The sequence below is a fragment of the Balaenoptera ricei genome, chromosome 13, assembly GCF_028023285.1.
Source record: "Balaenoptera ricei isolate mBalRic1 chromosome 13, mBalRic1.hap2, whole genome shotgun sequence".
Taxonomy (NCBI): Eukaryota; Metazoa; Chordata; class Mammalia; order Artiodactyla; family Balaenopteridae; genus Balaenoptera; species Balaenoptera ricei.
The window spans coordinates 83,877,791-83,896,383 of NC_082651.1; the positions used below are offsets into that span (position 1 = coordinate 83,877,791).

General features: G+C 34.6%; 2 protein-coding genes across 9 annotated transcripts in view; one reads left to right on the forward strand and one right to left on the reverse strand.

The window, feature by feature from the left end:
• The window catches only part of NCOA1 (nuclear receptor coactivator 1), a 268,347-nt gene that overhangs the window by 178,352 nt on the left and 71,402 nt on the right, over window positions 1-18,593 (reverse strand). The window lies entirely within an intron of this gene.
• On the forward strand, window positions 5,648-5,986 carry LOC132376772 (thioredoxin-like). The gene has a single exon (XM_059942619.1). The coding sequence runs from the start codon at window positions 5,648-5,650 to the stop codon at window positions 5,984-5,986; it is 339 nt and encodes a 112-aa protein (XP_059798602.1).

Below are 18,593 nucleotides of genomic sequence, written 5' to 3' on the forward strand. Positions count from 1 at the left end.
TTCTGTGGAATATGAGTAAGGTCTTCTAGTAGAAAACTAAGTTTCCAAAAGAATAAAACTTTTGAGTTTGAGTGGAGAAACAGTCAATATACCTAATAAAAATATTAATTTTCCTCAAATTAATATATAAATCCAGATAATATCCTAGCAGAATTTTTCATGCCTCTTACGAAGTATATTAAAAACACAGAGAAAAGACATGTATATGCATATACATATATATTTAAATAACAAAGAGAATTATGAAAAACAACAAACCAGTTTTATTTATCCTACCAGATATCAAAAGTAAAAAAAAAGAAAGAAAAAGGAAAAAAAAGTCAGAGGATAAAATACCTAAACATGAAAACTTAATCTCAAGTTATTGTTGTTTAATGGGTATAAAGTTGCAGTTTTGCAATATGAAAAAGTTCTGGAGATCAGTTGCACAAGGTGAATGTACTTAATACTACTCAATTGTACACTTAAAAATGGTTAAGATGGCAATTTTTATGTTACGTGTTCTTTATAATTAAAAAAATGTAAGTGAATATTTTTATGCCTCTATGCAAAGAATCCTTTTTCACACAAACTAAAAAGTACACATAAGTCATAAAGGAAAAGACTGACTGATCTGATTGGTATAATTTCTGTATACCAAAGGACAATATAATCAAAATAAAAGACTAGTAAAAACCTAAGAGAAAATATTTGGCATCATAAAAACAGGAAAAAAAAAAAAAGGATGAGTAATCAAAAGACCTAAAGAAATTCTACAAATCAATAAGAAAAATGTTCAACAACCAACAGGAAAAGAAACAAAGCATACTGTGAATAGGCAATTCCCATTAGAAAAAATACAAATAACCCTAAAAAATAAAAAATACGAAAAAAAACAACCTTACTAGTAATCAGTGAATTAAATACTAAAGACTAAGAAGACATTTTCCAAAAAATTTGAAAGCTAGATGGTAACAGTTCACAAGTGTATGAAATGATACTCTCAAAAACTTAATGATAAAGGTATAGACTGAAACAACAGTTCTGGAAGACAATCTGGCAATATCTTCCAAATCAAAACTGCGTGTATCGGGACTTCCCTGGCTGTGCAGTGGTTGGGACCTCGCCTTCCAGTGTAGGGGGTGCAGGTTTGATCCCTGGTCTGGGGGGCTAAGATCCTACATGCCTCGTGGCCAAAAAACCAAAACATAAAACAGAAGCAATATTTTAACAAATTCAATGAAGACTTTAAAAATGGTCCACATCAAAAAAAATCTTTAAAAAAAATTGCATGTATCATCACTATATATATGTGCCTCCTTATAGAAAATGACACTTTCTATAAAACAGTCTTAACAAAAAGAAATTAAACCTGAATCACATCAAGCCTCCATACCTAACTAAAAATTTACAGAAAATGCAGAGAACAAAAAACAAGTTAAACAATGCCATGGGATGCAATAAACAAGAGCTAGAGTATGGAAAAAATCTGCAGGGCAAACCACCCAGTCTCTTCAATCAATATACTGCAAAATTTAAAAAAGAAAGACAGGGAGGTTGGGAGGGGAGGAAGGAGGGAGGGAGGGGAGGAAGGAGGGAGGGAGGAAGAAAGGAAGCTGGAGACAAGAGAAAGAAAGGGGAATCAGGGAGATGGAGTGAAAGAAAGAGAGAAGGGATGGGAGAAAGAGAGGGAGGGAGAAAAAGAGGAAAAATAGTTTGAAAGACTTTTTTTTTAAAGGTATATCAACCAATCAAACTGTAAACCTCATCTGGATTCTAATTCAAACAAGCAAAAAAATATGGAAGAAAATGTTTCTGACATTAAAACAGTTTAAAATTTGAACACTGACTGAATATTTAATGATACTAAAGAATTATTGTTAATTTTCAAGTGTGATAATAGTACCACGATTGTGTTTTTCTCTAAAAAAAAAAAAGACCTTATATTTTCCAGAAACACATGAAATATCTGCAGATCAAATGACATATCTCGATTTGTTTCAAAAATGTGAGAAGGGATAAAGTAAGTGAGAGTACAGATAAAACAAGATTGATCACGGGATGATAACTGTTGAAGGCGAGTAGAAGTTCACTCCTCTATTTTGTCTACTTGAAAATTTCCCTATAAAACATTTAAAGTGCATATACCATATGGTTCAGCAATTCCACTTCTTTTTATCTTAAAGGAACTATCATGCAGGTGCATGAGAAAGTACATACAGGACACTCCTGACTCCACTGTTTGTAGTTTTAAAAAATTATAAGCAATCTGCAGTAAAAACCCCGAGGGCCCAAATAAAACTGGTACAGCCATCGTACAAAACACAATGCAGAAACTGAAAATAACAACAACAAAATACAGATCTAAACATGCTGGAGAGTGAAAAACTCATACTGCCAAAATATATAAATATACCACTTACAAAAAATAATCCATACAATACTATATATTTCCTACAAATATGTGTGTATATATGTATACTTACGTATATAAATCAGTGGATATGTGTGGATATATGTATGTAAGTATATAAATATAAATGGACTGAAAATATCTGAAAAGATAGACACCAAATATTAACCACGGAGAGAACAGGAAAGAACCAGGACTGTAGAAATGCTCAAGATGGACTTTAGTTTCACCAATCTTGTTAGCATTTCAAAAAGGAGAATTACTTCTGTGGGTAAAACTTATGTTTAAAAAAAGAACATTAATTCACATTTTTGCTGTCTCTTTGCGAATCAATGAATCTTTTTTGACTTTTGTACAAAACCAGAACCAAGATATATCTCCTAGAAAATTAACTATAAAACATACCCTTCTCTAAATCAAGAACTTACAGACAAGAATGTAATCAATCTGGGAAAAAAATATTAGGTTCCACCACACGAAACTGCCAACATTCTAACATTTTTGCCTTCAAAAAATGGCAATTTCATGAGTTTGACATAATAGATTTTCTTATAGCAACACTAGCATTGCAGGAAATGCATTATATTTATATATACTCTACTCCCAAAAATTTATATGAAAACTAAAATGTGTGAAAAGATAAAAGGGGGATACTATTAAGTTTTTCAAAAACATGTATGTCTCTAATTTCACCTGACCAGTTGTCAACAATATAATTATGTTTCCACATTTTCTTAAAAATCTGTTCTCTTACTTCACACACAATATTGGATTAATATTCTTTAATCCAAAAAGCACTGACTGAAGCCAAAGATTTGTAATTTTCATCTTGGTCTTAACTAATATTCAATTTATAAGCATACTTATAATTATCATTCTCAGCTGAATTTCTTTAATCTTCTACTCATTTTTATAAAATAAGAACAAGTATAATAATATACCAAGGACTGCATAAGTAATTTTTTTTTAAGATGGTAACACTTTTGAAACCAAAATGTTGGATAGACACAACTAGGCAAAATCATGTTAGTTGGTAACTGAGTCTCATTTATTCATATGAAAAGCAGAGTATAATGTACAAAAATATATGTTGTATTACACAAGTCAAAAGGAGTGCTTGTAATTATAATTATTCTTATCATCACAAGATCCTAATACCAAAAATAGACTTCAGGAATTGGGTTTTACCAAAATTTGTGGCAAAGATGCAAGAAATGTCTTATTTTCTATTCTTCCTCTTAGATCTTCAATCTATCTCTCATCAATGCATTCTCCACACTGAAGATCAAAGAGGTTTCATAAACCTCTCTTTTAAAATGTCTTGATCACGTCATTCCCCTGCTTAAAATCCATTAAGTTGTACAAGGACTAAATGATGTGGTTACTCTCCATTCTTCAGTCGTACCATTTTTGCTATTTTTGCTATTGTTCTCTGTGTTCCAGGTATGCACTCTTTCTTCTTTTTACTTTAGCTTCCTTTTTTAAAAATTACATTTTGTAAACTATCATACAATAAAAGAAACTTTTTTGCATGTACAGTTCTATGAGTTTTAGCAATACATATAGAGTCATGTAACCACCACCACAACCACAATACAGAAGTTCCATTACCCCAACAGAAACTTCATCCAGTTGTCACATGAATCAATAATTTATTCCTGGGCTTCCCTGGTGGCGCAGTGGTTAAGAACCCGCCTGCCAATGCAGGGGACATGGGTTCGAGCCCTGGTCCAGAATATCCCACATGCCGCGGAGCAACTAAGCCCGTGTGCCACAACTACTGAGCCTGCGCTCTAGAGCCCGTGAGCTACAACTACTGAGCCTGCATGCTACAACTACTGAAGCCCGCACGCCTAGAGCCCGTGCTCCGCAACAAGAGAAGCCACCACAGTGAGAAACCCGCGCACTGCAACAAAGAGGAGCCCCCCTCACCGCAACTAGAGAAAACCTGCGCGCAGCAACTAAGACCCAATGCAGCCAAAAATAAATTAAACAAATAAATTTATTTAAAAAATAATAATAATAATTTATTCCTTTTTGTTGCTGAATAGTAATCCACTGTATGGATGTACCATCATTTATTTACCCATCAGAAAAACATCAGGTTGTTTCTAGTTCGGGGTGATTATGAATAGAACTGCTATGAACATTTGTGTAGAGATTTTTATGTGAAATTAAGTTTTTGTCCTCTAGAGTAAGTACTCAGAGGATGGTTGTTGGGTTATATGGTACTGTATGTTTAACTCCATAAAAAAGTACCAAACTGTTTTCCAAAGTGTAAAAAAAAAATCATTAAGGTTAACACCACCACGCCACCAGTGATAATAATGTTGATACTGTACTCCGCGATATAATGTAAAGACAGGGGTCCTTCACCTCTTGTAGTATTCTTCCCAAAACACTATAGTCTAAGTGTAATCATCAGAAAAACATCAGACAAACCCAACTGAGGGACATTCTACAAAATACCAGACCAGTACTATTCAAAAGTGTCAGAGCTATCAAAAAGAAGGAAAGACTAACAAATTTCACCCTGTACTACCTTTGCAACTTTTCTGCAAATTCCAAATTTTTTTTTAAAAGAAATGATTTTGATTTTAAAAGAAAATGATTTTTAAAAGAAATGATGATTTTGAACATCTTTTCATGTATTTATTTATCAACCTTATATCCTCTTTGATGGAATGTCTATGTCTTTTGCCCATTTTTAAACTTAGTTGTTTGTTTCTTTACTCTTGAGTTTTGAGAGTTCTTTATATATTCTTGACATAAGTCCTTTATTGGATATGTGATAGTCAAATATTTACTCCCACTTTGTAGCTTGTATTTTTATTCTCTTAACAGTGTCTTTCACAGAGCAAAAAGCTTTTAATTTCTATGAAGTCCAATTTATCAATTTTTTTTCTTTAATGGATCATGCTTTTGGTGTCATATCTAAGTATTCTTTGCCTAACCTCAAGTCACAAATATTCTCCCTTACGCCTTCTTCCAAGAACTTTACAGTTTCACAATTTACATTTAGATCTATGATGCATTTTGAATTAATTGTTATATAAAGGTGTGAAGTATAAATCAAGATTCTTTTTTTGCATATGAATGCAAAGCCAACACCACTTACTAAAAAGGTCACTGTTTCTCTCCTGAATTGCTTTTGCAACGTTGTCAAATATCAACTGGCCAAAGCTCTGTCCAGCCCCTTGGATCCGTTTTCATTGCTTCCACTGTGAGGTCGTTCATCAGACCCCAGGACCCAAAATGGTGAAGCAGACTGAGAGAAAGTATGCTTTTCAGGAGGCCTTGAACCATGCAGGAGAGAAACTCCTAGTAGTCAACTTCTCAGCCACATGGTGTGGGACTTGCGAAATGATCAAGCCTTTCTTTCATTCTCTCTCTGAAAAGTATTCCAACGTGGTGTTCCTCAAAGTAGATGTGGATGGCTGTCAGGATGTTGCTTCAGAGTGTGAAGTCAAATGCATGGCAACCTTCCAGTTTTTTAAAAAGGAACAGAAAGTGGGTGAATTTTCTGGCACCAATAAGGAAAACCTTGAAGCCACCATTAATGAATTAATCTCATCATGTTTTCTGAAGACATGACCAGTAAACATCCACTGGCTGTTTAAAACTTGTAATTTTTTTATTTACAGAAAGGAAAGGTCAAGTATAAACACTATATACCTAACTGCCATCTGATAAGTGACAATAAAATATTAACTCTACCCTTTTAAAAAAGAAAATCAACTGACCATATTTCTGTGGATCCTATTTCTGGACTATCTACTCTGTTCCAATGATCTGTGCATCTATCCCTTTGCCGATACCACACCATTTTTATTTCTGTACTGACATTCTTCTAGTACCTCCAATATGCTCCTGCATTACTTCAAGAACTTCAGATATGCTGGTTCTGTCTCCCTGCACATTCTTCCGCTCTCACCTAGTAACTCCTAACTCATCTTTCAGAATTTTAGCTTAAATGTCACTTTCTCAGGAAAAACTCTGCATCATGAAAGTCAAAGAGGTTTCAGGAGAAAGCAGAAAAAAATCAAGATGCATCGGTCCAATAGGGCAGCAGTCCCCAACCTTTTTGGCACCAGGGACTGGTTTTGTGGAAGACAATTTTTCCACGGATGGTGGGGGGGATGGTTCAGGCGGTAATGCGAGTGATGGGGAGCGGCAGATGAAGTTTCCCTCGCTCACCCGCTCCGCCGCTCACCTCCTGCTGTGTGGCCTCGTTTCTAACAGGCTGTGGACTGGTACCGGTCCACAGTCCGGAGGTTGGGGACCCCTGAAATAGGGCATCCAGTTACCAACTCAGCAAGAGTCAGAGACTACCAATGACTCTAAGAAGTTATTAGGATTTCCTAAGCTTTGTCACACCTCTGTGTTTATTTCTGTCATAACCAGCACCCCTTCTCTACCTCTTACTCCTCCTACCTTTCCCGTAAAGCGTAGCTGTAAAATCCTAAAAGCAAAAAAGGGAAAGTGTACTTATCATGCTGGCAAGTAAGGGGGAGCTGCCAATACATCACTCCACTCCTGCCCTGGATAAGTGTTGGAGATAGAAAAGATTCTCTAAGGAACAGAAGAAAGTGGATGAATTACCTAGGACTTAGGACAAGGAGAAAACTAATCTAGGTTTAACAACAAAAAGGTCCATCCCCCAACAAAAAAGCTAAGACAGTAATGAGGAAGACGCTGATCTTTGTATTAAGTAATTACAATTTAGAGAACTAGTTAGGAAAGGAAGGTTAAGACTTCTTTTAAAGAACCTCTTCCCTTAAAATGCCAAGTAGTTGACAGTAATGATTTCAAAATACTACAATCAGAAAAAAGAAAAGCAAAGTTAACTAATATTTTCTGAGCATTGTTATATGCCAGGGACTGAGATGGATATTTTATGTATGTGTTCTCATGTAGTCTTTATTAAAAAATCTGTGAAGTAGATATTATTTCTACTTTATAGAGAAAGAAATTGAGTTTATACAGCTAGATTGGTTCTATTTCCTCTTTGTTCTTATTCTCGTAATTTGTTTTTATAACTATATTCATGAAAAAATAAAGCAATGTACAAAAAAAATCTCAACTTAAATGAGAAAAGACAATTAACAGACACCAGTACTGAGATGACAAACATGTCTGAATTATCTAACGAGGATTTTAAAGCAGCTATCAGTAAAACGAACCAAAATGCAATTATAAACACTGCTGAAACAAATGGGAAAACAGAAAGTCACAGCAAAGAAACAGAAGACATAGAGAAGAATCAATGGAAATTTTAGAACTGAAAAATACAATAGCCAAAATTAAATTCAATGGATGGTCTGAATAGCAGAATGTCGATAACAGAAGAAAGAATTGATCTTAAAGAAAGTGAACTTAAACTTAAAGATCAATCAATAGAAATCATCCAGTACGAAAAAGAGAAAAAGAATAGATTGAAAAAAATAATGGAGCCTCAGGGACCTGTGGAACAATTACATAAGATCTAACATTCACATCATCAAAATCCCAGAGAAGATGAGAAAAAATGCGGGCTGAAAAATCATTTCAAGAAATAACAGATGACAGTTTTTCAAATTTGGTGAAAATCATAAACTAACAAATTCAAGAAGCTGAGCAAACTGCAAACAGGTTAAAACCCAAAGAAATCCAAACATACACACATTATAATAAAGTTTCTCAAACTAAACACAAAGAAAAAAATCCTGTAAGCAGCCAGAGAAAAACAATGCATTACCTACAGGGGAATTTCTCATCAGAAAACCATGAAGGCCAGCTGTACCAATACCAAAACAATGCATGAGTACTTCATTCCCTACTTTACTACAGTTATTCAATAAGTACAAAAAGGTACTTATGGAGGCCAGCTGTACCAATTCCAAAACAATGCATGAGTACTTCATTCCCTAATTTATTACAGTTATTCAATAAGTACAAAAAGGTTATTCACTATTGTTTCAGTTAATTACCCAGGAGGTTGAACTCTTTTCCTTACATTTGTTTACTCTATGTAAACTCTATTTTGACCTAATGGACACGACTTTATCAATGTACTTACTGGAATCTTAGTGTTGTAAATATTTTAAAAATATTCAGAGTTATTTTAGATAGGATTTAAGGTCAAATATGTAAATATTTTCCATTTTGTTATTTTTCTTTTTAATTTTGTGCTGTTTTTTTCATATAGATGTACTTACTTTTTTAGTCAATTTTTGAGTCTTCTTACTTTGGGTTACTATTTGCATAGTTTCACTAGTTTTCCAGTTTTTAAAAAGTTAACCATACATTTGCATACAGACAGGTTCAACACTAATTTTTCTAACTGCTACCTGATCACCGCAAAATTAATGAAATAATTCTACTACTTGATATGACTTTATGCTTGCTATTGTATACTAAATTCCTAAATCATATTTTCTCAATTCTAAAAATGCTTTTCTTAAAATAATATTTTTAGGTTTCTGAAACTAGGAGAAGTATCAGAATTATTGTCCAAAAAATGTACCAGTAGTTAAGCAAAAGAGTAAGTTGTGATGTATGTAACTGCTTGCCCATGTGTAAACCTATGGGAAACACCTTCCCATAGAAGGTATCTGATTATCCAAATATCACCACAGCTGAATTTACTGCACAGATAAACTCACAAGCCTTTGAATTTTAAGTTAAATCTGAAAGCCTAACTGTTGCTTGAAAATGTTTTCAGAAAGCACTGAAATAAAAAGCTATTGTGATGCAAAAATTGTCTGTTGTGAGACAAGCAAGAGCAATTAAAGGCAGTAGAAATTACCCAGTCCCTCAAAATAGATCACAGAATTAGCAGAGCTGGGAGACACTGGTGTGACCAATTTACATTTTACAAAGTACTATTACCCAAGGGCTGGATATCTGTCAAAAGTTTCCAGCTGACTCAAAAAAGAAGTTATTTAATTCACAGTTTATAGAAAAACTGAAACCATGAATTTAGCCAACAAAGAAAAGCAGTTAAATTCCAAACATTTCCCATATGACTCAAAACTACACTGACAATCATAATGTATAGAAAGCAGCAACAGGTGAGGAAAATCAGCATGTCAGTATGAAAAAGGATTAGACTCACTCTTGTATTACGATTCCAAAGAAGATGGTATAGAAACTGTATGGATAAATGCATGCTTCTGTCAGTTAATTTCTAAGGATTTTAAAAATAAATTTAATGTTTCTTCTTTCTTTAAAGGATATTCAATCAATAGTATATATCACAATTAATAGTCTTAGAATTGAGAAAATGCACGTGTGTATATATGTGTGAATATATTTGTCTATGTCTATTCAGTTACTTATTTGCTCATTCATTTCTGGGTAAAGGAAAGCAAGAACAGAGAAGCAGGAACAAAACTAAAGATAATAATGAATAAAGATCAAACCCTTCCAAGATCCTAAAGGTTACTGTGATGCAGAAAAACACATGATGAAATAAATACAACCCAGTGAAAAATGACAACCAGATAGATAACTAACTAGCAAATAACATAGCCAAAAAAAAAACTGATAAAATTAAAGGTAATAGCAAATTGAAACAGCTAAGAAAAAGTAAGTAAAAATAGCTCTTAATTCAGTTGAAAATAAGAGTATTAAGAACTTTTTAAAACTATGTAGTACCTAACCAAGATTCAGAATACCATAATTCTTGATCAACCACCCTACCACTGCAAAAGGTTCCAGAGAATGAAAGTGAGAAGGGATGTACCAGGCAAAATTGTCTGTTTATTATTATCAAAGGGTTTGGACCATAGGCAACTAGGGACTCCTCTGCCTCAGTTACAGTTAAGCCTAACACCTGAAACACTGAGAACAAGCCAAATGATTTCTTGGCTTCTTTTATTTACGTCCACATCTTAACCCACAGAAAAGAAGGAAAAGATAATCGAGTACTTCTACAAACAGCCATGATGGAGTAACAGGGATCTGATTAATCCTTCTGGTTATACAATCAAAACTGGATAAAATAAACAACAGCTTTCAGATATTGGACAACAGTCAAAGCAGGAGTGGGATCCCTGAGAAAAGGGGGAAAAAATTAGGTGAGACCTACAACTGCCTCACTTTACACCCTTGAAGCAGTTTCCAGGATGCAGGGTAGAGAGGGAGGACTTCAACAGAGCCTGGCAGTCTCAGAGAGTTGAGGAGACAGACTGACAATGTTCAGGGAAGCCAAAGCAGCCAGAATCTGGTTAAAGCGTACCAGAGAGAAGGGACCTGCAGACACAGAGCTCTGGAACTCTGTAGAGGCCTCCCCTCAAGTCTTTGACAGGTCATCTGCGAGAGGAAACTACCTAACACTGGGGAAAGGACCAATGAAAAACAAATAGGTCAAAGAAGTCCCAAAACTCATACAAGGGTAGAGATAATTTGTATTCCCACCAAGTAGAGTGAAAAGACCTCATAACGATAGGAATAGAATAGGATAGTTATACAGGTAGTTGTAGAAGTCCCAGTAAGGGACTACAGATAGAGAGGGAAACCTAGGAAACTTTGGGAGACCACTGTTAAGTTAATGATCGCTCAAGAAAGCTACTGGAACGTCGTGGAATGAAGCAGGCTTGCTTAACTATAAAGCCATAAATAAAAGCACAAGATATGCCCCAGGCCATTAGGTGGAAGAAAAATGTCACCACGCTTCTACTGACTTGAATAACTGCTATGATAATCCTAGTTAGACCTCATAAGGTCAGACACTCTCCTGACTGACACGAAGGAGGAACTAGTGATGTAAGCCCCACGTCTACTCGAAGAAGGCAGTCTTTTCCCCTCCCCCTTTCCTTTGACTATAAAATTGTAGCCCACTTAATCCTCAGGGCAGAGCTCCCTTGCCTGCCCGCTTGCATCTCTTACAAGCGTCCTATATTAATAAATCTACTTCTTGCCTATCACTTTGCCTCTCGCTGAATTCCTTCAGTGCTGAGATATAATGAACCTGAGCCTCAGTAAGTCCAGACACCAGATGAGTGACTCTAATTAAAAGACCGTGGGTTGGAGTCCCAAACAGAGTTTTGGCCAGATTCAAGTCCCGGCCGCATGCATTCAAGTCCCAGTCTGAGTTACACGGTTTTAGTAATACATGAAACATTAAGTAAAGTCCTCAAAAAGTAGCAACTCTAAATTAGCTCAAGGAAATAAGGCTGCCTGGGACCCACCCTACCAAAGCTTCCTCAAAACAAAGTGAATCTCAAAAAAACATCAAAGTGATTTCAAAAAATTTAACTGCATGCCAAACTTAGACCAACATTATTTAAAGGAATACAACAAAATCCAACACCCAGCAACATAAAATTCACAATGACATCCAATGAAAACTTACAAGGCATATAAACTAGAAGGAAAATATGACCTACAACCAAGAAACTAACAGATCAATAAAAACAGACACAGAACTACCAGATAGATGGAACTTAGCGGACAAAGATATTAAAAGAGCTACTATAAATATGCTCAACATGCTCAAGAAGGCAGAGAAAGACATGGCGATGTTAACGTGAGAAGGGTAAGATTTTTTTTAAGCCCAAATGAAACTTCCAGAAATAAAAAACACAAGATCTGAAATGAAAAATACACTGGATGGAATTAATAGCAGATTGGACAATTAATTTGAAAACACAACAATAGAAAATATCCAAAATGAAGCACAAAAAGAAAAAACAGAAAGGGAGAAAGGGAGGAAGGAAGGAAGGAAGGAAGGAGGGAGGGAGGGAGAAAGGAAAAGAAGGGGAATACCAATAATTTGTAGCAATATATCAAACAATCTAATATACATGTAACTGGGGTCTAAAAGCTAGAGGGAAGAAGGTGATAGAAAAAAATATGTAGAGAAATAATAGGCAAACATTTTTCAAGCCATAAACCCACAGAACAAAGAGGCTCAACAGAATACAGGAAAGATAAACAAAGAAAACCACACTTAGAAATATCATCATAATCAAACTGTTGAAAACCACTGATTAAGAAAAAATGTTAAAAGTTGACAGAGGTAAGGAAAAAGACTCATTATGTACAGAAAAACAAAGACTTCTCATTGGAAACTATGCAAATGAGAAGTCAGTGTAGTGACACTGCTAAGTACTGGAAGAAAAAAGTCAACTTAAAATTCTATATCCAGGGCTTCCCTGGTGGCGTGGTGGATAGGAATCCACCTGCCAATGCAGGGGACACGGGTTCAAGCCCTGGTCCAGGAAGATCCCACATGCCACGGAGCAACTAAGCCCGTGCTCCACAACTGCTGAGCCTGCGCTCTAGAGCCCGAGGGCCACAACTACTGCAGCCCGCACCGCTGGAGCCCCTGCTTCGCAACAAGAGAAGCCACCACAATGAGAAGCCCACGAACCGCAAGGAAGAGTGGCCCCCACTCACTGCAACTAGAGAAAGCCCATGTGTGGCAACAAAGACCCAACTCAGCATAAATAAATAAATAAATAAATAAATAATTCTATATCCAGTTAAAATATATTTCCAAATGACTATGGAAATGTTTTTAGACAAAGACTGAGAAAAATCCATTATAAGGCATGCACCTTTTTAAAGAAATGTGCTTTAGGCAGAAGGAAAAGAATATCAGATCAAAATTTGGATCTACATGAATATCAGATCAAAATGTGGATCTATACAAAGGAATGAAGAGTACTAGTAACACTAGTAAATATATTAATAGATATAAAAGACATCTTTGTCTAAGGTTTTAATTTCTGGGTTTGCTTTTTTTTTTCCTCAATTGTCTTAATTTCAAGAAAAATCTGTGCTTACAGTGGAAACTAAAAAACTAATCCCCTGAAAGAATCTCACTCCCATGAAGTAACCATTGTGAAGATATTCATAACATTAATTGGGCATATTTCCATCTTTTATAAACTATTTCTCACCATAGGAATTATATGTTCCTTGAAAGCTAGAAAAGACTCACTGGCAAAATAATCTGGCCCCAGAATCAATTTTTTGAGAAAATTCCTCGAACTTTTCTTCCATGGTTTTCTGGGTTACCCAGATTTTCTTCTTCTTAAAGTAGTTTGGGCATTTAATTCATTTCAGAGAGATTTCAAATAAATTGGCTTATGGTTACTAAATAGAACTCTCTTATAATTCTAAAAATCTCTTTTCTGCTTTTATGTCCTGTTTATTCTTTCTTACTTTGGTTTTCTATCTTTTCCTTGATAAAATCAGTCAGATATTTACTTTGTTTTTTAACCTTAAGAAGTAGCTCTTAGATTTTTTTAATTCTACAGTTTGTTTTTCAGTTCATCTGTTTCTGCTTTTATCTTATTTATATCCTCCCTTTCTCCCAGGCACTAATTTTGTTGGTTTTATTTGTTGTTTTACTAAAATCTGAGGTTGAGTACATTTCTTTTTCAAAAATCAATTTTCTAAGGTCAATATCAGTCTTTGCCTGAGTCTGTATTTAGTTTGCTATATAATCAGTTATTGTATACTTGATCCCCTGGTTGATTCAACATGATTTAAGAACATTTTCTGTTTGATTTTTCCAAGTGGTTGGAGTAGCGCATTTTAAACTTCTGTTATGGTGAGAGATTGGACATGTCTAGTTTTAGCTTTTCTGGAGTTTACTGAGGTTTTCCTTCGTGGCTTAACCTAAATTTTTTTTTTTTTTTAATGTTGCACAGTCAACTGGAAAAGTATACTTAATCCGAAATTTAAATGAAAGCTTTGTAAGTAACTAAATAAACCACGTTACAAGCAATACAGGTCTTACACTATACTTAAGGCTTTCAATTTTTACTAGCATGAAATGCATCCATATATGAAGAGTAAGGACAGAAATTCTCAATCTTGCACCTAACCTAATTTTAGTTTACACTGCTAGACCTGTAATAGGCAGAGTGTTTCTTAATAATGTAAGGAATTTCTAATTCTAAGGAATTAGAAAAAATTCTCGAAAATATTCTCGAAAATTCTCGAAAATATTAATAGCTATTTAAATTCATTTCCATGTTCATTTTTAATTGAAGAAGGAAGTTAAAGTGATAAAAATACTTGAAAGTCACTCCATATCAAACGCCATTTCAAAACCAATAAGGCATCCCTCCTTCTGTAAAACAGTAAAATGTGATTTGACTAGCATGTTAGAGCTATGACTTTTCTTGTATGAGACACTATACTCCAACTAATAATTAGTGACTACAATAACTTTTCAGGAGCCCTAGCATATCATAAAATTATACTGAACTAGCAAAATCCCTAAATCCCTGGTTTTCCCAAATCTACGCTTTTGCAGCTTGTTTAAACTAGAATTCGCTTTCCTTTTCAATTCTGATTAAAAATCAGTTTCTGAACTCAAGCTTTTGGTTTCACTCCAAGATGAAGAGATGGAGGAATCCTGGCTCTCCTGTGAGTTAATTTCAAAGTACACCTTATTAAGATTCATTTTCCTCCTACAAAAAAATTTTTTTTGGTGTTTTATTTTGCTATGCAGAGTTTTTTATTTGCATACGTATATGTGTAATAACAGTTTACACTTCACAGGGTTACTAGGATAGTATCTGAAAATATATATTTAAGTGTCTATCACATTGCCTGCTGCACAGTAAACACTAAATATTAGCTATTATTATTATTATTACATTTTTGTTTTCTCCTATCAGCTTTCTTTTCTCTTAAATTCACTGATCCCATACTCTGTAACTGACCACTTTAGCTATGCCTCCTAAGATCATCTTCAGAACAATAAATGGCTCAATGCCTTTACCAACTAACTGATGACAGATGTTAAACTGAGCACCTCTCAACTGTGCTTAATCTTGCATATCACCTTTTGGTTTCCATAGCATCCAGGTGTAGTTTGGAGAGTATTTCATCTTTCCACATCTCTCCACTCAAAGCTTTCATGATCAGATAGAAGAGTGAGTTTCCACCACACACATTTATTTTATTCTTCAAAAAATATGTTTTATTTCTTACCAATAAACTACAGCCCATAAAAGCAAAACAGTCAAGTAATTGGTTATTCAATTTCAATAGCTGTGCCATTCAATAATTATATTGAATAATTATATTCTGTTATTTGGAAAATGAAAGAAATTCTTGTGCCTCTACAACCTTCAGTTTCCAAATAGTTTAATATAATTTTCAAAAATACCATTAAAGATATGTTAAAAGGTTGTTTCAGTTTATTGCTATACAAAATAACAAGCACTTGGGATGGAGGGAGGAAGGCAGCGAAGGACAGAAAAACAGCACAACTTTCAACTAGCTACACCGAGTTTTCAGATGGTCACCTTCCACAAACTTCAGGAAAAGGTTATCTGTAATTATGACCCATCTCTTTCTCTTGAGGGTGAAACCAAAAATTGTCCTCCTTATTGAAGCCTATATGCCTCCTTTCATGAAGCTTAGCTATCTTACTACATCATAATGTATTTTGCTGCTGGCCAAAGAGAAATGTAAAAATCCCATGGAGTTGGGACAAGTTACATTTTCCCCTAAATTGTTCCTACCTCACTCCCTAGTAGAGAAGTATTATTTTGGCATCCAACTCTCTCGGTAATCTTTCTCAAACTGAGAGACTAGTATAAGCAAGTGCCTTACAGAGAACACAGAGATACTCATTAAATGACCACAGCACATTATCATCAGTTTTTCCCCCATGTCCCAGGCCTCGGGCTTCTTAAAGTAACTAAGCCATATTTGCCTCTCCCCATTTAAAAAATTAATTAAAGAAATAAGAACAATTTTTAAACAAAACTGTGAAGTAGCTTTCTCTTAAACCAAAAGGCATATTTACTAGATATATGTTATGTGCTAGACAGTGTGCTAAGTGCTTCCCCTGATTTTATCTCATGGAAACCATGTAAAGTCAAATGAGAAGTAATTGTATGACAGGTGTGGGGGTCGGGGGAAGAAGATCAAAGAGTCACAGAGAAATTCAGCAAATAGGACCAATGGAATCAACAAGTAACTCAAAGTCAAAGGGACCAGGAATAGGCTGCTTGCAGATCGGGAGATAAATCTAATTTTGAAAAAAAAACTAGAAGCTGTTACTATACATTTTATTCTTTCTTTTTTTAATTGAAGTATAATTGATTTACAATGTTGTGTCAGTTTCAGGGTACAGCAAAGTGATTCAGATATATATATATATATATATATATATATATATATATATATATATAATATGTATTCTGAATATAAAATACATATATTTTATATACAATAGTGTGTATCTGTTAATCCCAAACTCCTAATTTATCCCCCACCCCACCTTTCCCCTTTGGTAACCATAAGATTGTTGCCTATTTCTGTTTTGTAAATAAGTTCATTTGTATCGTTTTTTTTTTTAGATTCCACATATAAGTGATATCATATTTGTCTTTGTCTGACTTACTTCACTTAGTGTGATAATCTCTAGATGCATCCCTGTTGCTGCAAATGGCATTATTTCATTCTGTTTTAAGGCTGAGTGGTAGTCCAATGTATATACATACCACACCTTCTTTATCCATTCCTCTCTAGATAGACATGTAGGTTGCTTCCATGTCTTGGCAACTTTAAATAGCGATACACTTTATTCTTTGGCTTCTAGCTTCATACTAAGTCAATTCTTAGTTTCTTGGTGAGTACCTTGTATTTATAAAGGAGTAAATTTGACTGGACTCTGGATTCACTAAATATTAAGACAACTTCCAAAATCAAAATTACAAATGAAAACTGGTATTTAAAAGTTTAAATTCTAGCCAGTACACTAAAACGAACAAAAGAAATAAAAGGTACAAGGATTAGAGTGGAGGGGTTAAATAAAAAACTTATAAGGAGATATAAAAATCAGAGAAGCACAGACTCTAGGGCTAGAATGCCTGGATTCAAATCCCAGCTCTGCCACATACCAGCTACGCAACGTTGGGCAAGTTAATGTCTATTTCACTGGAGCTCTTCCAAGGACCTAATGGGTTAATACGCATAGGTGCTTAAAATAGAACCTGGTAAACAGTAAGCACTATATAGTAAAACTGTCATTTGTGGACAATATGATTTTGTATATATAAATCCCAAAAGACTCAAGAAATTATTAGAAATAAAAATTCGGCAGGTTGCTAAATACACATAGTTCAATTGTATTCTTATAAGCCAACAAAGAGAAAATGTAAATTTCTGGACCTTTTTCTTATGGAAATTTTCAAAAAAGCTTAGAGAATAATATCAAGAATTACACCACCACCACCCCACCCTCCAACACCACAAGTGCCTAGCTTAAACAATGATCAACTCATGGCCAATCTTGATTCATCCCCAGCCACAGTCTTCCCTCTATTTCAGATAATAAAGCAGATCCCAGACAAATCCTTGCATCCATCAACACTTCAATATGTATCTCTAAAAGATAATGACTCTTTTTCAATATAACTACATGCTGTTATCTATCACACCTCAAAATTAACAATAATTTCTTAATATAAAATATCCAGTGTTCAAATTTCCCTGATTATTTTATAAATATTTATTTATTAAAATCTGGACCCAAATAAAGTCCAAACATTGCTATTAATTTCAGTTTTCTTCCTTCTTTTCTCTTTTTTTGTTCCTCACAATTTATTTGTTAAAAAAAACCAAGTTGTGTGCCCCAAAGACTTCCCCATAGTCTAGATTCTGCTGACTGCATCTCTATGGTATCATTTCACTTGTTTCCCTGTCTTCTATGTTTTCTGTAAATTGGTAGTTGGAGCTACAGGCTTGATCAGATTTAGTTTCAAATTCAATTTTTTTGGCAACGATACTTCACAGAAAGGATTGTGAACTTTCATTAAGAGAAACCTAATGTCCGACTGTCTCTCTTCCTGTGATGTTAGCAGCCACTGATGATCTTTGCTTACGTCCTGGAATTCATTATGAAATGGTAATGTTCTATTTATCACCCCTTAACTGTAAATAGAATACTAGTAACTAGAATACACCTGAGAAAAGACACTTCTTTTCCTCAACTACTGGTCACATTCAGGTATAGTTGGTTTCTTAGCATACTCCAAAGAAAATGAATGAGTTCTTTAAAGTATCATCATGAACTCATCAGTTTAAACATATCGGATGTGATTGATTATATATTGCAGTTATACTTACTAATGCTCAAATTGTCTCATCTTTGGCCAGACAGAGCCCATTCAATTAAGCACCTTCGTTGTTTTGCCACTCCCTATGATAACTTCCTTGCAAGATGTTCAAGGCCCCAGCT